This window comes from Ceratotherium simum, chromosome 4 (genome assembly GCF_057802395.1).
Source record: "Ceratotherium simum simum isolate JZ-2026a chromosome 4, ASM5780239v1, whole genome shotgun sequence".
Classification (NCBI taxonomy): Eukaryota; Metazoa; Chordata; class Mammalia; order Perissodactyla; family Rhinocerotidae; genus Ceratotherium; species Ceratotherium simum.
The window spans coordinates 43558184-43582372 of record NC_141903.1 but is presented as its reverse complement, the minus strand read 5'-3'; the positions used below and the strand labels follow the sequence as shown (position 1 = coordinate 43582372).

General features: G+C 37.2%; 1 protein-coding gene across 2 annotated transcripts in view; it reads left to right on the top strand.

Annotated features, from left to right (window-relative positions):
• CDC42SE2 (CDC42 small effector 2) overlaps nucleotides 1–23193 on the top strand; it is a 69490-nt gene extending 46297 nt beyond the window's left edge. Inside the window, exons 3-5 of one of the 2 annotated variants that reach the window (XM_087429853.1) lie at nucleotides 15189–15290; nucleotides 19802–19918; nucleotides 20507–23193. In XM_087429853.1, coding sequence (XP_087285979.1) covers nucleotides 15189–15290; nucleotides 19802–19900 — 201 coding nt within the window. In that variant the 3' untranslated portion in view covers nucleotides 19901–19918; nucleotides 20507–23193. Of the gene's footprint in view, nucleotides 1–15188; nucleotides 15291–19801; nucleotides 19919–20419 lie in introns of both variants that reach the window. The other variant, XM_087429852.1, reaches the window with a different exon arrangement.
• Nucleotides 23194–24189: the final 996 nt, after the last annotated feature.

The following is a 24189-nucleotide window of genomic DNA, read 5'->3' as shown; positions in this document are numbered from 1 at the left end:
GTTTATTTCACTATCTCCAGTCTAGGAGGTAGGAATAGGTTCTTCTCACCCCCCCCCCCAGTTTTATTGAGATATAATTGACATATAATGTTGTATTAGTTTAAAGTGTACAACATAATGATCTGATATATGTATATATTTCAAAATGATTACCACAATAAGATTAGTTAACATTCATCATGTCACATTAGTTACAATTTTATTTTTCTTGTATGCGAACTTTTAAGATCTACTCTCTTAGCAACATTCAAGTATACATATAGTGTTGTTAAGTATAGTCACCATGCTGTACATTATATCCCCCGAACTTATTTATCTTATGACTGGAAGTTTGTACCTTTTAACCACCTTCACCCATTTCCCCTACCCTCTGCTTCTGGCAACCAACAATCTGTTCTCTGTTTCTATGAGTTCAGTTTTTTTAGATTCCACATATAAGTGAGATCATACTGTATATGACTTTTTCTGTCTAACTTATTTCACTTAGCATAATACCCTCCAGGTTCATCCATGTTGTCACTAATGGCAGGATTTCCTTCCCTTTTTTTATGGCTGAATAATATTCCATTGTGTGTGTATCTATGTCTGTGTCTGTATCACATTTTCATTATCTATTCATCTGTCAGTGGACACTTAGGTTGTTTCCATGTCTTGGCTATGCAAATGTGCTTCAGTGAATTTGAGGGTGCCTATCTCTTTGAGCTAGTGATTTTGTTTATTTCGGATATGTACCCAGAAGTGGAATTGCTGCATCGTATGGTAGTTCGATTTTTAATTTTTTGAGTAACCTTCATATTGTTTTTCAAAGCAACTGCACCCATTTACCTTCTTACCAACAGTGTACAACGGTTCCCTTTTCCCCACATCCTTGCCAACATTTGCTGTCTCTTGTCTTTTTGATGATAGGCATTCTAAAAGGTGTGAGGTGATATCTCGTGGTTTTGATTTGCATTTCCCTGATGATTAGTGATGTTGAGCACCTTTTCATGCACCTGTTGATCCTCTGTATGTCTTCTTTGAAAAAATGTCTATTCACTTCCTCTGCCCATTTTTTAATTGAGTTGTTGTTTTGCTATTAAGTTGTATGAGTTCTTTATATATTTTGTATGTTACCCCTTATCAGATCTATGATTTGCAAATATTTTCTCTCATTCTGTAGGTTGCCTTTTCATTTTGTTGATAGTTTCCTTTGCTGTGCAAAAGTGTTTCAGTTTCATGTAGTCCCACTTGTTTATTTTTGCTTTTGTTGCCTTTGCTTTTGATGTGAAATGCAAAAAGACACTGCCAAGGCTGATGTCAAGGCGCTTACCGCCTATGTTTTCTTCTAGGAGTTTTATGGTTTCAGATCTTACGATCAAGTCTAATCCATTTTGAGTTGATTTTTGTGTATGGTGTAAGATAGGAGTCCAGTTTCATGCTTCTGCATGTGGCTGTCCAGTTTTCCCAGCACCACTTATTGAAGAGACTTTCTTTTCTCCATTGTATGTTTTTGCCTCCTTTGTCGAAAATTAGCTGTCTGTAGATGTGAGGGTTTATTTCTGGGCTCTTGATTCTATTTCATGGATCTGCGTGTCTGTTTTTGTGCTAGTACCATGCTGTTTTGATTTCTATAGCTTTGTAATGTGTGAAATCAGGAAGTGTGATGCCTCCAGCTTTGTTCTTCTTTCTCATGATTGCTTTGGCTATTTGGTTTTTTTTGTAGTTCCATACAAACTTTAGGATTGTTTTTTTCTATTTCTGAGAAAAATGCCACTGGAATTTTGATAGGGATTGTATTGAATTTGTAGATTGCTTTGGGTAGTATGGATATTTTAACACTATTATTCTGACCCATATATATGGGATACCTTTCCATTTATTTGTGTCTTCTTCAATTTTGTTCTTCAATGTTACTTTGTTTATTAGTTCTAACAGTTTTTTTGTGAAGTCTTTAGTGTTTTCTATATATAGTATTATGTCATCTGCAAATAGAGTTGTACTTACTCCTTTTCAATTTGGATGCCTTTTATTTCTTTTTCTTGTCTAATTGCTCTGGGTCTAGGACTTTCAGTACTATGTTGAATAAAAGTGGCAAGAGAGGCATCCTTGTTTTGTATCTGATCTTAAAGGAAAAGTGTTCAGCTTTTCAGTGTTGAGTATGATATTAGCTGTGGGCTTGTCATATATGGCCCTTATGTTGAGGTACGTTTCCTCTATACCCAATTTGTTGAGAGTTTTTATTATAAATAGATGTTGAATCTTTTCAAATGTTTTTTCTACATCTGAGATGATCATTTGATTTTTATTCTGTATTTTATTAATATAGTATACCTCATTTTGTAATTTGTGGATGTTGAACCATCCTTCTATCTCTGGAATAAATTCCTCTTGATCATGGTGTATGATCCTTTCAATGTGCTGTTGAATTCAGTTTCCTAGTATTTTCTTGAGAACTCTTGCATTTATGTTCATCAGGGTTATTGGCCTGTAATTTTTTTTTCTTGTGTTCTTGTCTGGTTTTGGTATCAGGGTAAAATGAGTTTGGAAGTGTTCTCTCCTCTTATACTTTTTGGAAGAGTTTGAGAAGGATTGGTATTAATTCTTTTTTAAATGTTTGGTAGAATTCACCAGGGAAACCGTCTGGTCCTGGGCTTTTCATTGTTGGGAGATTTTTGATTATTGATTCAATGTTCTCCCTTGTTATTGGTCTGTTCAGATTTTCTGTTTGCTCATGAATCAGTCTTGGTAGGTTGTATGTTGCTAGGAATTTATGCATTTCTTCTAGTTTGTCCAATTTGTTGGCGTATACTTGTTCATAGTAGTCTCTTATGATCCTCTGTATTTCTTTGATATCAGTTGTAACATCTCCTTTTTCATTTCTAATTTTATTTATCTGAGTCCTCGCTCTTTTTAACGGTAAGTCTAGCTCAAAGTTTGTCTATTTTGTTTATCCTTTCAAAAAGCTCTTAGTTTTATTGATCTTTTCTTTTGTCTGTTTAGTCTCTATTTCATTTATTTCTGCTCTAATCTTTGTTATCTTTTTCCTTCTACTAACTTTGGGCTTTGTTGTACTTCTGCTTCCTTGAGGTATAAAGTTATGTTGTTTGTTTGAACTCTTTCTTTTTTTATTAATGTAGGTGTTTATCACTGTCGACTTCCCTTTTAGAACTGCTTTTGCTGCATCCCATAAGTTTTGGTATGTTGTATGTTCATTTTAATTTGTCTCAAGATGTTTTTTGATTTCTCTTTGATTTCTTCTTTGACCCATTGGTTGTTCAGTAGCATATTGTTTAATCTCTACATATTTGTGAATTTTCTATTTTTCTGTAACTGATTTCTAGTTTCAGACCATTGGGGCCAGAAAAGATGTTTGATATGATTTCAGTCGTCTTAAATTTATTAAGACTTGATTTGTGACCTAACATATGATTTATCCTGGAGAGTGTTCCATATATGCTTGAGGAGAATGTGTATTCTGCTGCTGTTGGATAGAATGTTCTGTAAAGGTGTGTTAAGTCCATTTGATCTAACGTGTCATTTAAGTCCAATGTTTCCTTATTGATTTTCTGCCTGGATGAGCTATCCATTGTTAAAAGTGGGGTATTGAAGTCCCCTACTGTTATTGTATTGCTGTCTAGTTCTCCCTTCAGGTACATTAATAAATGCTTTATATATTTAGGTGCTCCCATGTTGGATGCATAAATACAAATGTTATATCCTCTTGTTGGATTGACCCCTTTATCATTATATAATGACCTTCTTTGTCACTTATTACAGTCTTTGTCTTAACGTCTAATTTGTCTAATATAAGTATAGCTACCCCTGCTTTCTTTTGGTTTTTGTTTGCATGGAATATCTGTTTTCATCCCTTCACTTTCAGTCTGTGTGTATCCTTAAAATTGAAGTGAGTCTCTTCTAGGCAGTGTATAGCTGGGTCTTGTTTTTTTTAATCCATTGAGACACTCTGTGTATTTTGATTGGCGAATTTAGTCCATTTACATTTAAAGTAATTATTGATAGGTATGGAGTTATTATTGCCATTTTTTAAATTGTTTTCTGGCTGTCTTGTACTTCCTTTGTTCCTTTCTTCTGTTTGTCTCTTCCTTTGCGATTTGATGATTTTCTATAGTAGTATGCTTAGATTCCTTTCTCTTTATCAGTTTTTGCTTTGCAGTTACCATGAGGCTGATATAAAACATCTTATATTTATAACAGTCTATTTTAAGTTGGTGACAACTTAAGTTTGAACATATACTAAAGCTCTATATTTTTACTCTCCTCCTCACGTTTTATGTTTTGATGTTGCAGTTTGCATCTTTTTACCTTGTGTATCCGTTAACAAGTTATTGTAGTTATAGTTATTTTTTACTACTTTTGTCTTTTAACCTTCATACTAGACTTATAAATCTATTGATTTACCCACCAGCCTTGCAACATTAGAGTATTCTGAATTTATATATTTACTAGTGATTTATATGTTCATATGTTTTCCTGATACTAATTAGCATCCATTCATTTCAGCTTGAACAGCTCTCTGACATTATTGTACTGCCAGTGTAGTGGTGGTGAACTCTTTCGGCTTTTACTTATCTGGAAGTCCCTTTGTCTCTTCCAATTATGAAGGACAACTTTGCTGGGTAGAGTATTCTTGGTTGACAGTTTTTTTCTTTCAGCACCTAGAATAAATATATCATGTCATTCCTTTCTGGCCTGCAATGTTTCTGCTTAAAAATCTGCTGATTGTCTTATGGGGGGGATTCCCCCTTGTACGTAACAAGTTGTTTCTCTCTTGCTGCTTTTAAGATTCTTTCCTTGTCTTTAACTTTTGACAATTTAATTATAACGTGTTTCAGTCTGGGCCTCTTTGTATTTATCTTATTTGGAACTCTCTGGGCTTCCTTGATTTGGATGTCTGTTTCTTTCACCAGTGTTGGGAATTTTTCAGTCAATGTTTTTTCAAATAAGCATTCTGTACTGGTCTGTCTTTTCCTTCTGTGACTCCTTTAATGAATATTGGTCCATCTCATGTTGTCCCATAAGTCTCTTAAGGTATCTTCACTCTTTTTCTTTTTGCTTCTCTGATTGGATAAATTCCGCTGCCCTCTCTTCAAGTTTGCTGATCCTTTCTTCCACTTGAGCTAGTCTTTTGTTGAACCCCTGTGTTGAACTTTTCAGTTTAGTTGTTATATTCTTCACCTCTGTGGTTTCTTTTTGGTACTTTCTTTTATTTTCTATTTCTGTGTTGAAATTCTCACTTTTTTCATGTATTTCCCTCCACACCTCAGTGAGCATCTTTATGGGCATTGTTTTGAACTTTTTATCAGGTAAATCACTTATCTCCATTTCATTAAACTCTGTTTCTGGAGTTATATCTTGTTATTTTGTTTGGAACATATTCCCTTTTGTTTGGAACATATTCTTCTGTTTCTTCATTTTCCTTGACTCTCTTTTTTGGTTTCTGTGCATTATATAAAACAGCCCAGTCATGACAGACTGGTCTCGTGTAGGAGTTGAACCTTATTATTCAGTCTGGCCCAAGTTCTTGGTTATCTCTCAAACCTTGTGATTGTTAAAACTGCCTTTTTTGTTGTTAGTGGTTCCTAGTCCTTGAGGGTATGCCAAGACCTGTCAGGGTCCCAAAGGGGAGGGTCTCAGTCAGCATCTAGATGCAGGCTGATTGGAAGCCAGACCCTCAGGCAGCAGCTTAAAGTATGCAAATAGGCCTTTCCAGGGAAAGACTGGGAGATGGATGTTTCTGTCTGCTTCCTCTGTGCTGAGCTCTGGGAGTATAGCTGGTTAAGAAGTGTTTCTTTGTTTGCTACAGTGAAATAGGCCCCTCTTGTTGATAAAAACTATTGACTAAAAAAACGTTGTCTGGTGCTTGGTTGTTGTTGAGTTGTTCATTTTTAATGAGCAAAACCTTTCAACCTAAGGGCTTTCCAAATAATTAAAAAATACAAAAATTGTAAAATTTTATTCAGGGAGTACAAGAGGTGAACAAATGGGAATATAAGGTAGGAACTTGAGCAAAGGCCAAGATATGTCAAGTGAGAGTATGCCAGAGGCTCTCAGATTTGAAGGGAATATTAAAACATCACATACTGCTCTTCAAGGTAGTAGCAAATGAGTTCCTGTATTTAAAGTGCTTAGAAGTGTGCCTGGCATGTAGTAAGACTCTTAAGTATTACCCATTATTCTTTTTTAAATATTCAGCTGTAAATCTTTAGAGCCAATGTTTCTAAATCCGTGAGCCATCAGTATCACTTGGAGTCTAGTTAGATATGCAGATTCCCCACACTTCCCCAAACCTGCTGGATCTTAAACTCTGCAAATAGAGCTCAGCAGCATGTGTTTTAACAAACACTCCAGGGATTGGGATGTATCCTAAAGTTTGAGAACCACGGCTTTCCAGGTTCCACCCAATATAAAACCAAAACACTGATGACAGTTGAATTACTCTGTGGGACATGACATTACTATGAAGCAGAGAAAATAAAACCATCAGAGAAGTCATTTTTTGTGCAGAAATATAAACTACACTAGAATTGGCATTACATTTTTTATAATAGGTCCTTGAGAAGTATTTGGTCATAATGTTGGATAAGACAATAGTTTTTAGAGAACTGAGCTGACATTGTTTCTTTAAAAAGCCTTTTATTCATTCAGCAGCCATTTATTATCTAATGTGTCAGGCACAGCTGTGGTCATAGAAGAACTCTTAGCATGGTAGGAAAATCAGACTCTAAATAGATAAATTATAGCATGGTGTTTTAAGAGCTATAGTTGAAATCTGAGCCTTGTGCTCTGAATGCTTAGACCAAGGAATACCCAACGGCCTCAACTTAGGTTACGTTTGAGCTGGGTCTTAAAGAATGAATAGGCAATTGCCAAGTGGGAAGAGGTTTGGGGTTAGGGCATGTCACGTAGTTTGTTGACATTACTACCGTGAAAGGTATTGTTTTCATTTTCTGTATAAGTGAAGACCCACTAGGAAAATCCTCTTCCTTTACTGCAAAAAATGTCAAATCTATTTTTGTATTTAATTATAGTGTTTGTTAGCCTTTATTTTTCTGTCATATGAACTGGGTGGATAATAGGAGGCAACTTGAAGGCAGCTCATGCACTCTGGGAATCAATGTGGCATTGTAGAAAAAATTATTGTTTGTTTTAGAAATGCTTGGTACCTAGTTACACTGTCAATATTTCAAAAAATCAACTTAGCTTATTTCAGAGGCTCCCAAACTCTCTGTTTTTGGTGCCCTTAACACTTGGGTAATTTTTTTTCATGGCACCCCTAGGCCAAAAAAAATACTTTACGGATTTATTTATTAACTAGTTTGGTGCACACAACTTAGTAAATATTTATGTGCTAACAACTTGGTTGCCATTTAAAGAAATAACACACATAAGTTGAAAGAAAAAATACATTTTTATTTCATTCGTAAATAACCGTGATTATTTATGGGATGTGTGCGCCTATTTAGGCATTATACAGCTCCTCAAGCTGTAGAATCGGAATGAAGACCACCACCTTCTCTTCCCGTTCCATGTTGACTGTTGTACAACGCTTGGGCTTTTTTCACAGCCCCCACTGAAAACTCTGCTTCACAAAGATAGGCCATCAAAAAGAGTGTATGCTCTAAGGTTGAAATTCTGAATTACCTCGAGTTAGTAGTTCAGACAGTATCATACATATGTTGAGGATCAGCGTGTTTCCCTCAAATTGAAAATATCCTGTGGGGCCCCTGGATGTTTGCTGGGTGCTCGACACAATCTGGGGATCACAGGTTTATTTGATATAATCCACAGGTGGGGGATTAAATTATACAACTCAACTGATTTTCTCTAGGTCACAAAGGCAAGTCAGCAGCATATCTTTCTCTTTCAGCCTTTTATTTACTTAGGCCACATTGGCATAAGTGATTAGTATCTTAGAGCCTGAAAGTACCAGTTGTTTTTCACTGCCCCAGATGGCAGGCACTTTCATTCTTAATTCCTTCTCTGTGTCCATTTCTAGAAGTACTTCAGGCTGTTCCACCCTGCGCTCTTACCTTAGGCCTCCTGTTACCCTGTGGGCCTTAATTTGCTCCTCAGTGGCATGTGTTTGCACACTCAGCTGCCCAGAGAATAGTTTTAGAGGAAGTTTTAACTTTTAAGTGAACAAGTAGTTAGTTTCTCTAGAAGCTATACTTGATCAATATTCCGGAAATGTGAGGGAGGCAGAGTATTTATATTGTTACAAAAAATGTGTTTGAAAAATTAAGCCTTAAAAACTATGTGAGTGTAATGTTTATACATTCATAAATTTTTGCAGCCATTCAAAAATGTTTGTTGATGAATTGCTATATAACATGTATGGTGCTGGCCCTTGTGGATTCAATATTTTATATGCCCTCTCTGTATAGGAGCATATCTACCATCCAGTGGACAGTTTAAATTTGGTGTGAGATGTAGATTTTACTTTGGTACTCACAAGGCAGTCTGAGAGCACAGAGGAGGAGCACCTCACCCAGACTAAAGGGTATAAGGAAGTAAGGCCTGAGTTAGTCAAATTAAGGAGCTGTAGGAGAGATCCTTCCAGGCAGAGGGCAGAAAGTTAGAGGAAGCATAGCATATTTAGGGAACTTCAAGTAGCAGATGAAAGCTCAGAATGTAAGGAAGGGAGGTAGTGTAAGATGAGGTTGGAGAGAGAAACAGGACTTCATATGCTATAGAGTTTTGAATTTATCCTGAAAGTTTTGGAAAGCCATTGAGGGGTTTTAAATGGGTGAATGACATGATCAGTTTTGTACTTTATGAAGATATGTGTAGATACAAGGTGAATAATATTGGGAGGAGAAAGAAGGTTGTAAAACTGGAAGCAAATAAGTTAGGAGGCTACTGCAGTGATCTAGGTGAAAGGGGACAGGGACTTGAAATAAGGCTGTGGCAGTGAGGGGGATGGAGAGAGTAAGAGGGAAGAATTCATGGGATATGATGCTGATCCAGTGTGATAATATGAGGAACAAGGAGGGAGGGGCGGCTTTCAAATCTGGCTTGAAACACTGTTAGAAATGTTTACCAAAAGAGGAAATGAAGAGGAGGAATGGGTTACAGAAATAAGATTACGTGTTCAGTTTTAGACATAGAAATTTGAAAATCCTCTCGACATTCACATGGAGCTGCCCGGTAAGCAGTTGAATGTAGTCTTAATCCCAGAAAAGAGAAAATAGACTTAGTAGTCATCAGCATAGAGTTAATGAGGTGAAAACATGGGAGAGGGAAGAAAAGGGACCTAGGATATCCTGGAGAACGGCAACTTACACAAGATAAACAAAAGCAGAGAGAGGGAAGTAGTAGCCAGAGAGATTAGTGGGAAACCAGGGAAGAGGGATCTGTTGGAAGAATAATCTCAGAATAATCCTTTCTCTGAATTTTACATTCCAGGTTTTTAAAATAAACATTTGCCTAGTAACTTAAATTTCATGACAGTTGCCTTGATGGACATTATCATTATAACCACACCATCCATTCCACTTCTCTTCTGTTGTATAGAAGCCATACAGTTTGAGCAGTGGACCCTTGTGCTCATGGTGATCCCTGATGAGGCTCTGTGCCCAAATAAGACATTCTGTGAGAGGGGTTGGTTCAAGACAGGGCATAGAACTCATAGAGATGCCAGAGGAAGTTCTATGGAGACCCAGGGGAAATTTGCCTTGTTTTAAGAGCTATTCCTTTATATGTCATTACACACAGATAGAAGGCCTAGACTTGCTGCACCTCTGTTGCTACCAGCCTGAGACTAAAACTGACACGAGGAGGGAGGAGGGCAGAGCTGAGAGAAGTGTAGAGAAATGGTATGGAAGCTCTGAAGACACTGAGCACCTTGCCTTATTGTTTAAGCCATTTTTATTGTTTTATTTTCAAAGAAGAAACGTGATGTGAGGACATGAATGATGGATATGAATAGCAATGTTAAACTAAGTTGATGTTGTAGCTAGCCATATGTTATGTGGTAGCTCTGCAGTATATTTTTTTAAAACTTAAAATATATCTTTTAATAGTTTTGGGAGGAAGACAGGGAGTGGGTAGGGAATGATTTTAGAATTGTAAGGCATCAGGAAGAATGAGGACAAGATTAAGTTCTGTTGGAAATCAGACATGAAATTAAATATTATTCATACTTGTGCCACACCATTTTTACTAGTACATGATACAGAAGTTTTTATGTAAAGTTGTACAAGTAGGAGGAAACTAAATGAGTTAACGAATCTTTTTAAAAACTTATTATTTTTTAAAACTTCTTATTGGGAAAATTATCAAATATACACAAAAATAGAGGGAAGAGAAACCCTCCCCCCTTATGTATGTAGTACCCAGCTACGTACATAGTTATCGATGGGGGGCCATCTTGTTTCACATGTAACACCTTGCCCTCCAATTGCAGAATTTACAACAAATTCTGGATATCACATTTCATCCAAAAATATTTCAGTATGTATCTCTAAGATTTAAACAGCTTTAACGAGGCATAATTGACATAGAATAAATGGGAGGAGACATTTTCCCTAATCCCCTCCACCCTAACACCACTATTCATTTTTGTGTACCTCTAGGCCTTGACCTCCTGCAGAATAATAGTTAGTATTTTAAGGATGGCAAGAATTATTCAGACAGTTGTGAGTCTTAATAAAGTTCCCTATAAAGAATAAACTATGTTTCCAGGAAAAACGGTGACTCTGCTACTGACAACAGTTAGTACATACAGAGCAGAGTGCACTGTTTCCTGTTTTTCTTTGCAGAGGCCCAACTCTGGAATTCCCCTTGTTTGCCCATGATTTAAATCTTGTCTGTATCTTGTATTCTTAATACAGCACACCAAAAAAGTGTGCTATTCTTTTAAATATCCACAGTGTGCCTGAAAAATATTAAATTTTTAAATTTTAAAGTATTTAATTATACTTAGAATCTAGGTTTTGATTCATTAACAATGGTATAATAGGAGTCTAAAGAACACTGCAGCCTGTGTCTGGATTCCATCCTTCCTACCTTCCCTGGAACCTTATAATGTTGATATCCTTTATTTTTCTATACTTTCAGTCTCTTTTACTGGATCTTTCTCATCTTAAAGGGAAAAATTCAACCTGTCCTCATTTCTTCTTCAGCTACAGCTCTTTCTTCTCCCTGTCCAGAAGGCCAGATTTTCTCCAGTTGTCTGTTTGATGGCTCCATTTCTCTGCCTCCTGGACAATCCTCAGTCCCCTCTGCTGTCTTCCACTCCTATCGTTCCACTGACACAGCTCTCACTAAGGTGCTCACTTCATGTTGCCAAAACCAGTGAACATATTTCAGCCTTTAGTTGATCTCTCACCAGCTTTCAGCTGTGTTGCCTAATTCTTCCTGACACTTTGAAGGAAACAAAGTGTCTTTTCCTTCTCACTTTCAGGCTGTTTCTTTCTGGACTCCTTTGATGGCTTATTTTCCCCCACCCAACCTTATTTAGAGTTCCTCTCTGCAGCTTTCTTCCTAGGAAGTCTCATTAACTCCTATAGCTTTTTATGACTCTCAATTTCTTACCTCTAGTTTAGCCTCTTTTGATTCCTATGTCAACATATCCAACTTGCTGTCTTGATAACTTCACTTGGCTGTCTCACAGACACCTCAGATTCAGTGTGTCTTAAACTGGATTTTTCATCTTCTCCCTAAAGCCCGGTCCTCTTTCAGTATTATCTAACCCGGTGCCTCTTCTCAGATATGAAATCTGTGCATCTTTCTTAACTTCTTCCTCTCCCTCCGTTCTTGAATCCAGTCAACAACCAAATGCTGTTGTTTTCACCCACTGAACACCTTCTGATTCTGTCCACTTCTTTTCATTTGTGCTAGTAGTTGAATCCAAGTAATCTCTTTTCACTACCATTACTACAATAACTTCTCCTTTTGGCCCTCTCCAACCTGCTTTCTACCTGTAGGTGTCATGGAGTAGCCTTTTAAAACCAATTTGATCATGCCATTCCCCTGCTTTAAAAGCTGTGTCCCTCTAGCCTTTAGGGAAGGAAGGACTGAAAGCTTGCACTTGTATACCCTGAAATTAAGGTGAGAATAGATGGCATGAAGAAACCTTCCAGTACTAAAGGGAAAGTCCGACCACCGACTCAGTAAAATTCAAATTTAAAAATATTCACTATTTTCAGATTGAAAAATTAGTTACCTAATATAGTCATTATGATAGAAGGAAGTTGAAGTCTTCCTGTCCTTTGCTTTTCAGTGTAAGAGTAGTCTCTTTTGAACCAGTTCAGTTATCTGCTTTTGAACATCCTCCCTTGGTATTCAGAACATTATATTATTATTTATGAGTGTATATTAATATCCCTCTTTCAGAAGCATATCAGTTCACAAACATCTCCATTAATTAATTTATTCTTTCAAAAAACATTTCTGGGTGAGATTAGTGGTGGCCTGAGTGCACCATGGTGACTTCTCTCCCAACATCTTCCTGCAGTAATTCACCTGTTAGAATACATCACTTAACCTGGAGATGTGGACCAAGTGTACCCTTCTGCTAAGCCTCAAACACATCTTTCTGGAGGAAATGATGCAGATTTAGAACTGTTAGAAGTTGCTTCTGTGTGTTCACAGGGCAAGGGATGATCAAGACTCGCAGTGGCCTGGAAGTAGATCTCTGAAATATGCCAGTCCCTTGCCTGCTTAAGAGGGCCCTTTGGCTAAGCCAGTTGGCACCCTCTACACATCAGGAACTGTTGCCCCTGCAAGGTAGTTGCACAAGGCCTTGGGAAAAGTCTGCAATCCTGCAGATACCATTATCCCATGGAACCTAAGTGCTATCCTTTTTCTTCAACTGGAGATTTCCCTTTTCTGCTCATATGTGGAGTGTGCCAAGAACCTAAAGGCCCCCTTCTCTACCCATCAGTCAAAGGACTTAATGGGGAAGAAACCCTAACAATTTGTCCTGCCCAGGTGTTGAGAAAATTCACATCCTCTGATGGTAAAGATACGTTTGTGTGTGTCTGTACAAACAAACAGCTTCCTAACAAGGCAAATTTCATGGAAATCTAACAGTATATTACCAAGAAGAAAAAAGGCACAAAACTACTGTTAGCATCTTCTTTCCCTACCTTAATCCTAGAAAAGAGGAGGTAGCATTGTTTCTTAAGGCTCTTTTAGGGACTCAGGCTGTATCATCCCAGATAAGAGGATGAAGGGAAGTATGTTGAACAGGGTGGGTGGAAATAGACAGAGAGTCTAGGAAAGAGGGTGGAAGAGACCAGCGCATTGCTGGCACGTGGGATCCCAGATCAAAGGATGGCTATGGGTGTCAAGTCTGTGGTTAGGGGCAGGGAGTCTGTATGAGGCACCCTTAGGGCACCTGAAGTAGCATTGTGCAGGAAATCCACGCATTGTGCTAAGAAATAGAAAAATTGAAGAACATAGACAAAGGATCTAGACCCTCCCTTGGTCTCCTGACACCATTTTAACCTAAAATTTTTCTATAATCCTGTGGAGCAGGGCCCCAAAAGACAGGTTGAATTTCTTCTCCACCTTTCTAAAAGGGGCTTGAGGTAACTCAATTTGGAGAAGTAAAGAAATGAGAGTATTTTGCTCCCTAGTTTATAGACTCTAATTCATATAGTCAAACATTTTGAGAGGAAAAGATAAAAACCTATGGATACAAATTCTCAAAGAGATTTAAAAATATTGCAATGATGAGATCTCATAACAAAGAGCTTCTGAAAAAATAACCATAATTGAAAAATGAAGTTATGTACCACTGAAAAAATTACTGATCTAGAACTGGGGTCACCAAACTACTGCTTGTAGGCCAGATGTACCCTGCCACCTGTTTTTGTAAATAAATGTTTACTGGGACACAGCCACCCTCATTTGTTTATGCATCGTCTATAGCTGCTTTCATACTACAGTGACAGGCTGGAGTCAAAGCTACGACAGAGACTGTATGGCCTGCCAGCTTAAAATCTTTGCTCTCTGGCCTGTAAGAAAAAATTTGTGGATTCTGAAGAGGATCAAGTGGAGTTCTTTTCCAACACAGCGAAACTATAAAGAGAAATAAAAATGATGGATGAAAATGTAAGAAACTTGGAAGATAACAACATACTCGCTCTCACACACAAACACACATTCAAATGTGCAGGTAACAGGAGCTCCAGAAATAGCAAAAAGGATCACAAGGAGCAATATCAAAGAAATAATATAAGAAAACTTTTCTAAGATATAGCAAAACCTGTGTTCAGATCTAGAGGGACCAGCACATGCCCATACAGAACACTGTAAGGAAAACCCAACAAACTTCGAGGTCGCCTAGTGTTCCTGTTGAACTCTGAGGATGAACATCAATATTTCAAAGGAAATCAGGCTTCTTTTGGGATTCTATCTGCAGCAATAAAAGCTAGAGGGCAGTAAAACAATGTATACTGGCTTCTAAAATCGATGCCTTTATCTCTGGAAAAATCTCAAATGATCAGTGAAACAAGCAGCAGGGTAGGAAATATCTCTGATGAGGTGGGTGGGCATACTGGTGGGGCAAGGACTCCAGCTGGTAGCTGAAGGTACTGGGAAGCAGGGTCCAGCACCTGTAAGAAGTGGTTGCCAAACATTAGGAGGAGTCAGTGAGCCCCAGCATAGTGGACTGAGTTTGGATAGGGTTTTGTTCCAGCCAGAACAGACCAGAAAACAGTGAATGGACTAGGACCAAATCTTGCCCATACAGAGCAGCTGACAGCTTCATTCCAGCATGGAAGGGTAGTTGGATGTAATCGAAGTAATAAACATCAAAATATAATCAGTTTGTTAATGTTAAAAGTCATAATGTTCTACTCAAATCACACTATATTCTTTGTTAACAGTAATAGTGACTGATGATAATTTTACATTTGTGTCATTTTTTAAAAAAGAATAAAACTTAAATGGTTATTGTACAAATATGTCAATGACCAAAGCCAAACCAAATAATCTATTTCAAGTTCAAATTATAACCTAATATTTTGCTTTACCAGTCATTTTTTTGTACATATATTCCTTTTGTGGATTTCATCGTAAGAGTTAATTGTGGTAGTCCAATATTTAGGTATTTCTGTATCCTGGGGAAATTTATTATATTATTAAACAAAGTCATTCATTCATAGCATATAAATCCATCAGAATAAGTTTTTCATTACCAAGATCATTTTCTCAACACACTGTTCTCCATATTTTAGAAAAGGCGCCGGCGGATTGACCGAAGTATGATTGGAGAGCCAACAAACTTTGTACATACGGCTCATGTAGGATCCGGAGATCTGTTCAGTGGGATGAATTCAGTAAGTATATTGGTGGGACATGCAGATGGGGCTTTGGGGCACAGACATATGTAACCTGTGTGACACATACATATGTTTTTCATGATTACACCGTGCTGAAAGAATTTGTCGACATTGAATATCAATATATAATGTGAGTATAGAAGAGAGAAGAAAATGAACAATTAAAAATTAATCTCTCCTATAATTTGCTAACATATTCATTGGTCCCTGTTTCTTGGATTAAACTCTTCATAGCTACCTTTCTCCTGAATACATACTTTTAACCTTTAAAGGGCTTGATTCAGAATGGAAGTTAATATCCCATTGATTCTCATGCTCCCACCAACGGGACTTGGAGATCAGCCTTTTAGCAATATTTAATCTCTTATTGTTCTCTTAAGTTCAGTTAGTTGCCTTTTGCAAACATGTTTATTGTGTTTACCTTATAAAATATTAGCCTTTACCTGATGATATTAGAATGTGATTTATTTATTAGTGTAATCTAAGTTCTTGTGTACTAAGCAGAGGATTAGAATTTGCCCGTATTTGCTATCTTTTATAGAGGGTTCAGTGAATTTCAGAATAGGCTTTAGATTTATTCAGCTGAACTCTTATTCCTTAATTTTCGTCTAAGAGAAAAACAGTGCGATGTAATGGAAGCACCACCAAATGAGGGTTTTTATCAGGGCTCTTTCTCATTTTTGCCCTGAAGCAAGCCACTAAGTATCCAGAGCCTCTTTCCCTCAAATCTAAAGTAAGAAGATGTGTCTAGATGATCCCCAAAGTGTTTAGAACCAGAAAATCGATGAGGCTTTTAAAACACAAAATCATGACCCACTGTATACTCACTCACTGGACAGCCTCAACAAAAGACCTAACAAGAGAAGAGAGACTTTAAAATAGGTAGGTGGGTATCCTGGATACAGCAAACAAGTTTGTCACTTTAGTTACTAGGTAAGCAAAGGAATGACATTTGTAGCTTCCTGGAAAGGAAACAGCTTGTTTGTTTTAAATCTGTAGGAAAAGTACTTTGTTTCACTCAGCTGCTTCTGTGGAAATATAAGAAGTGTCAGGTTGCTGTCAAAGTATAGTTCAGCAGCTTTGTTTCCTGGATCAGCGTGGAATGAAAAGACCAAATGGGACCCTACGACTTTTGTTAATATGGTTATTATAATATATATAAATACAATATATATGTGATGAATTTAAATTTCTTTCTCATCAACAAATGTCTTCTTCCCCACTTCAGGTTTTTAAAAAAATCTAACTATATAGGACAAATTAAATTTTTAGTTCATGGTATTTAAGTTTTTATATCTTGTTTATGCACATTTCAGAATTTCCTTTAAGATTCTTATCTGGCATTTTGTCTCCCCGAAAAGCTTATTCTCGATGTAGGTGACTCTTGCTTGCCATCGATTTAGGTAGAACTTTAGGACATGCAGGCCTTCCACGTCTGCCTCCTGGGGAGAACAAGAGTGTCTCCCAAAGGCCTTTTGTAGTCATTGCCTGTGTTAGCTTGTCTCCACAGTGATACGCAGCCCCTGACCTTCACAGAGCACCCAGTTCTTCAGGCAGTTCTGTTAGGCAGAGTATCATACAATCCCTAAGTTTCCTGAAAGTGTCATTGGTAGTTCTAACTTATAAGCCTGATTTGGTGAGAGAATTCTGTTCTCCTGTGCAATAACGGTACAAATGAGACAAAACCATAAATATGTTGTTTCTCCAAAGAAATAGTTTCTCAAGTTTGTCTATCCTAAGTAAGAACTGAGCAGCTGGTATTAGGCACATGGCTTGATGTGTATGAAACAGCCACGCCACTCTGGATTATTGAATGGTCAAATGACGTGTAGTTTCTTTTTTCTTTAAATAACACTTTTCTTCCCAAGACTACCTTTCATACTAACTTCTTGCTAGAAAAGGTTTCTGTGACCCTTTTAATAATATAGGCCTGTTGTGTTAAAACATTATATATCCACGGTCACAATAATATGTTCAGTCTTAACACTGAAGGGTTACTTATTATTAGAAAATTCAGATCTTCTAGTTTGAAATCAAAGAATTGACTTTTGAAGGAAAAAGTTTTTTTCTTGCTTAGAATCTGCATGGCATTATGAATGCACCATGTAAAAATATAAAGATGTTGTTGTTTTTTAAATAGGCCTAAAATATCTATAAAAGCTAACATGTCATGTTAGGTGGGAAATTATTTGGTACTGGGGTGAAAATCATGTTTGTGCCACAACACATGATATGACCAGAAAGGAGCAGAAAGCAAATTTGAACTGATAGCATATGGCTGTAGCCTCCTCAGACTGAACAAGTTTACTTAAAATAAATACAGACATACCTCAGAGATGATGTGGGTTTGGTTCCAGACCACTGCAATAAAGCAAGTATCGCAATAAAACTAGTCACCCGAATATTTTGGTTTTCCAGTGCATAGAAAAGTTATGTTACACTATAATGTAGTCTAAGTGTGTAATAGCATTATGTCTTAAGAAAAAAAGGTACATACCTTAATTAAAAAATACTTTGTTGCTAAAAAATGCTAATCATCATCTGAGCCTTCAGCAAGTTGTAACTTTTTGCTGGTTGGAGGGTCGTGTAAAAGCTGCAATATCTGCGAAGCATGATAAACAAGGTGAACCTGTAGGCCTATAGGTTTCAGTTTCTTTTTCATAGACTTACCTAAAATAGTCATTTGAGTAATGTGCATCTAGATACTCCAGTAACACATTACAGTCGTGTGTCACCTAACAGTGGGGATATGTTCTGAGAAATGTGTCGTTAGGCGATTTCGTCGTGTGAGCATCATAGAGTGTACTTACACAAACCTAGCTGGTATAGCCTACTGCATACGAGCCTACAGGGTGCTAATCGTGTGGGACCACTGTTGTCTATGCAGTCTGTCGTTGACTGAAATGTCGTTAGACGGCACATGACTGTATGTGATATCATTGGAGTAAGATGTTCCACATAAGTAAATTTTTCAGCAAATGGGTAAAAATGTACCCATTTAAGAGCCAACTACATTTACTCACTTAACCCTTTTGGATCTTAATAGGCCATGCATTTTATATTTTGCTTTTCTCTTCTATTAGAATATATTTAAACCTGCCTTACTCCAAAAACTTAGGCAAGTCTTATTACTTTCTTTAAACGTGTTGACTCAGGATCACCAATGAAAAAAGCACCTCACATGTCATGTTTTCTATTATATTAAGTGTTCAGTAAGTATTTGATAAGTAGATTAATTAATAGATGGTACTCCCAACCCCCGTCCTTCCCCCGATCTCCACCTCCTGGAATTGTGGAAATGTGAAGGGCCCTTTGAGCTGGTTCCGTATATTTATACCAGTTTCCCAGTGCTCTGACTCTTCACTGTCAGATCATCACCTCCAAAACCACCATATTGCTCCCTTTATTTTGGAGGAAGATCTGCCCTGAGCTAACATCTGCCAATCCTCCTCTTTTCTTGCTGAGGAAGACTGGCCCTGGGCTAACATCCATGCCCATCTTCCTCCACTTTATATGGGACGCCGCCACAGCATGGCTTGACAAGCGGTGCGTTGGTGCGTGCCCAGGATCTGAACCGGCGAACCCCGGGCCGCCACAGCGGAGCGCACACACCCAACTGCTTGCGCCACCGTGTCGGCCCCTTGCTCCCTTTTTCTAGCCGTCTAGCCTGATTCTCTTACTCTCTGTTTCCAAACTGTTTCTAATTGATATGAACTAAGATCGGAATAATGATGATAGGCTAAGAGCACTTCACAGTTTGCAAATAACTTTATGTGCCTTTGTTTCAACAAAGTTAGAAATTATCCCAGCATTCATATAGTTCACAATCTGTCAGCAAATAGCCCTGTAATATGGTTAGGAGAGATTATCGTGTTAACCATGTTACGGATAAGAAGGCTGATATTCAGAGAGGATAAATAGTTCACCCAGAGTTAGAATATTAATAAATAAATCTGGACTACAATCCAACTCTTTGGATTCTCGGACTCTTTTTTACTTTATCAGACTATATTAAGACTGTATCAAGTATGTAAATTTTACCACATGGACTTTAAAATTTTATCTTTGGCTGGTCCAATTTCATTCACACTTATTTTGTTTCTGATTCTATTAAGTAATTGAAGTGATCATATATGTGAGGTGTCTGTAAGTTAAGATACTTGAGGTTAAGGAACAGAAAGTTGAGTTGATCTGTATACTTCTCACTGTTTTTGAAATGCTGCCAAGTGCTTTGTGAATTACAAAACTGACTTTTTGTAATTGGGAAGTAGAGAAAGCAGGGAGAAGAGGAAGCTATGCAAAAAAAAAAATGTTTCAATTACTAGCCTCACCATTTGCCCTTATAATCAGAAAAATTTTAAGTCTATAAAAAAATTACAGAGTTTTTTTCTATAAGAAGTACCCTTCTGAGAAAGGCAGCCCAGCTAAAATGTTGAGACAAGAATGGCTTAGTTGCAATGGCCCTAGTTCCTGACTTGTTTTGTTTTGTTCTTTTTGTCTTGTTTTAGGTTAGCTCCATTCAGAACCAGATGCAGTCCAAGGGAGGCTACGGGGGCGGAATGTCTGCCAACGTGCAGATGCAGCTCGTGGACACGAAGGCAGGATAGCCCCGGATCCCTTCTCCAGTGAGTACCTCAGAGCAGGGCGTCATGGTCATACGTTGCCGACAGACAGCTGACAACATAGACAGCTTTAAGTCTTGGGCTTAAAAATATATGTTTTGTTCTCTTTTTTAAAAAATTGTGAATAACTGGAAAAGGCAAAAATAATTTACTAGGCTAAGGATTTCAAGTGATGATCATAGGTAGTTACTGCATGTTTTGATTATTAGTTTTACGTTGCTCTTTTCCTTATGAAGAACTTTAAATGCTTTAAGACATCTGGTTGGGGAGGAGGCTCTGACTGAGATTCTGGTGACAAGATGCTATTTATGTATCCTTTAGACAAGAGTGAAATTATTATTTTGAGTACTGATACTGCAGGGAATCCAGTGTGTAGTGAAGTAATTTTATATTTAACACTGCATTATTGATAGAATTTTCAAATTAAAAAAGAAAAGACAACTTTTAAAAAGGATGAGTCCCTGAAGTGTAAAAATAATTTGGATTTTTCTTTTGGTTTTATAGGTCATTGTGAATTTCTGTGTTTTCTCTTTCCACTATTCTTTAATTTTTTTGCCGTGATTGCTTTTCTTTTCTTTTCAATTACAAAAGAGAAGTGTGATGGCGTCTTGTTCACCCTGTTGTGATTACTCCAGTGAGACGTTACTGTTCTGCTCCGAAGAAGCTATTTTCAGACGAATCCTGCATTTCCTTCAGCTGGCATGCATGCCTTTGGACTCATGGACAGAGCTCTTTGGATTGTGGCTTAGTTTTCAATTTTTATCACTATGGATCTGATCTTAGCATGATCTTTTTTGTGAATGCTAGCACTATTTTTTCCATTTTAAACATTTCTCTTTCCACCTCCCACCCTCTGCCTTATGATTTTATTGGTAAGCAAAGACCTACTATTATGTTAATTAGTCACCATTTATGTATATTTGGAAGGTATGAGACCCACAAGCACAATGATCATTTTTATTCATTTGAAGCTTCAGCAGAGTAGATTTCTGCATGCTATATGAAGTTGCTTCATATGGGAGCCCATGGGATGCCAGAAGTGAACATTTCTTTGCTGCCATGGGCTGATGATACTGCTGCTATTAGAGAAGGGTTAGGTGTGGCACCAAGTCACGTCAGTTCTACAAAAAGGTAACTTGTAGCTTGTTTTAGAAGTATGACTTTTTGGTCTATTACAATAAAAGAAAAGCTTGCATTCATAAGGCATTCATTCTGTTGTAAATGTTCAGGATATTTATTTTGAGAACAAGGACCTGTGATTGTAAACAGGTATGGTATGTATCTGAGTGTTGTGGTAGTACCCTCATCCAGTCCAGTTCTGAGCATCATCATCTTTGTAGCTGTTCATTTCTTTGTGTACTCATTCTGTTTTTACTTGTTTTTATTTTATGTTTAACATTGTGGTATCCAGTTGTTTCCAGTAACAGTTTGTGGAACTTCTGGCCTCTACTATGAACTGCAGACTCCACAGTCATTGGCCTATCCATATTCTACATATTTTGGGGCAATGGAAGTTGCCAAGAACAATACACTGACCTGGCTGAATTGTTTGCCCATGAAAATAACCTGTATGGTGACTTTTTATGGTATTGATGAGAAATCTTTACTAAGGTTCCAAAATATGTTTATTCTTCACAAACTGTGTGTATTTCAGATATTTCTGTAAATGCTTCTCCTTCCCCATAAGGGTGTAGTGTTAAGCCAGTTAGTGGTTTGTATTCTCATTGAAATGTTTAAATCTTATGTCCAATTCAGTCCTGTCTAACTATATTTGGTAGAATTAACATTTCATGCAGCAAATGGGGGTTCATTGAAAACTTATTTAGAGAGCTATAAGGAATTAGGTAATTGAATAAAGAAATTTTCTTTTATCCCTTTCCCCTCACCTTAGTTCCAGGTTCATGTGAAAAAGGTAATTGAATAAATATTAGGTTTATATAGGCGAAACATGAAAGCATTTCTCCTCCAATTCTTTTGAATTTAATTTACCCAGTACAGTGGTACACTAGATTGCTCAATCTTTGTATTTCTGAAATTTTGAGCCTTCATAGGTGTCAATCCCAAACAGGCACAGAATTTGTCAAGGAAAAACATTTATGCTTAGTAATCAAAATAGGCATTTTGCAGTTTAATAACTTCTAAACTTTAATTCCTCTAGTGTCATTAATTCACTGTGTGGGTATTGCATTCTGGAATTTGCCTGAGTACACTGTCACTCTGCTTAGCCAGAGTCAGTGTCCTGCCAGGGGTACTGCTGTGTGCAAGCTCCTCAGAAGACAGATTGGATTTTCTTGGCATTGTCAGCACTGATGGTATTTAGTCTACTTCTATTTTGACTTTTAAAATTAGTACAAGTTTTATACTTGTCATATCACTCCTAGAACAACAATAGGTCCCTTTTCCCCAACTCATGATTTGATTTTATTCTTTTTTCCAATCGCTATCTTTTCTGCTTCTCCAAGGACCAAATACTCCAGTGAGCGCTGGAGCGTCTCTCCATGGTAAGCCAAAGGCTGCACTGTGCAGCCGCCACTGACTTCACAGTAGCCACACTGTGCACAAGAGCACATGCCAAGGAAGGTGCCAATAAATTCAAGAAATAAGAAAATTACAAAAAATTCTAAGATAGTAACCTTGGACACACACTTTTTTAGAGAGGCTTGAAGATATCTGAGAGTGTGAAGGGAGGTGGCTTTCCTATATTCATAAGTGGGATTGTAAATCTCGAGAGGTCATTTGTTCCCCATAGCAGCGTATCTCATTTTAAAATAGAAGCTAATTAAATAAATAGGATTGACGGTTAATACTTTGAAATACATGCTAACAACCATTAAGCAAGGGACACTGAATGAAGGTTTAACTAAGGACATGGATTCTGTTATCAATGATCTGCATTCTGTAAAACAGGTGCTTTCCCATGACGTGGGCATGAAGTGGTGCCAATAACCATGGAGCGGAAATGTTAACTGTGGCAATTGGGTTAGCATTTCCAACGCGGCATTATCAGTGGGTCTTGAAAGATACTTGGTGAGAGTATTAGCTTTCACTTTTGTTATTAAATTATAGCAGTTTCATTACAGAGAGCAAGTTTGCCTTGATTTTGTTTAAAATGACTTCTGCTCAGCACCCAGAAGATAAAATTGACATATTTTTATAATATAAGCATACTTTTTTTGTACATTGTGTTCATTCTTGAATAAAGTGAGTTCAGTGTTGGCTTGTAGATATTAAAAAGAAAATATTGATTTTGATTCAATAAATGTTTTCTTTCAATCCTGGTTTGGTTTTTCCTTTCCTTTAGTTCGTGTAGATTTTTTTTCTTTCAAGGAATTATTTACCAGAATTCACTTAGAGCACCTTTTTAGCATTCTCATATTTTCAGTTATGACTACGATTAGGCAAAAACAATTTATCACTTTTCTCTTTACAAGTTTAGAAATTTAAAAAATTTTTATGTAAGATAGGGAGAAAATTATTCAGCAAAGATAAGTAAAAAGTGGAAATGAGTGGAGTTTTTTTTTAATATATTAATATCCCTTTCATTCAAATTTTTATTACCTGTCATCCTCACAGATGATATCTGATTTTTAACAAAGGTATCAAATACCTACTCAGTTTTCCATGCTGACGTATTTTGTCTTCACAGTATATTTAGGATATAAAAAAATTAAGTAAAATTAAGAATTCTATTTCTCAGTCATAGCCACATTTGAAGTGCTCAATAGCGTCACATAGCTATCAGCTACCATGGTTTATAGAACATTTCCATCATCACAAAGTTAGGGCTGTTTAGATCTTCCCCCTAAAATAGTTGAGGACAGTGGTTCCCATTGGGGGTGATTTTCCCCACGTAACATTAGGCAGTGTCTGGAGATACTTTTGGTTGTCACAACCTGAGGGAAGGGTGCTCCTGACATCTGGTAGGGTTAGAAACCAGGGAGGCTGCTAAATATCTACGACACACACTCAGCTCCCACAACAAAGATTTATCCAGCCCCAAATGTCATCGTGCCACAGTTGAGAAACCCTGGTTTAGGACAGAAGATCTAGATACTAACCAAATACATCCTGTGGCAGACTTCACTGCATCAGCCTTTGTGCAGAGGTCAGTGAGGTCTGGCTTATCATGAGAATTGCCACACACTATCCTAGAATAGAAAAATCAATAAAAAATATATTATGGAAGCATATTTCAAAAAGTTTTGATAATTTTTGTCCTCATCTCATGGCCAAAGACTCCAAAAGGAAACAGGGTTAACATGAAGTTCTTTGCA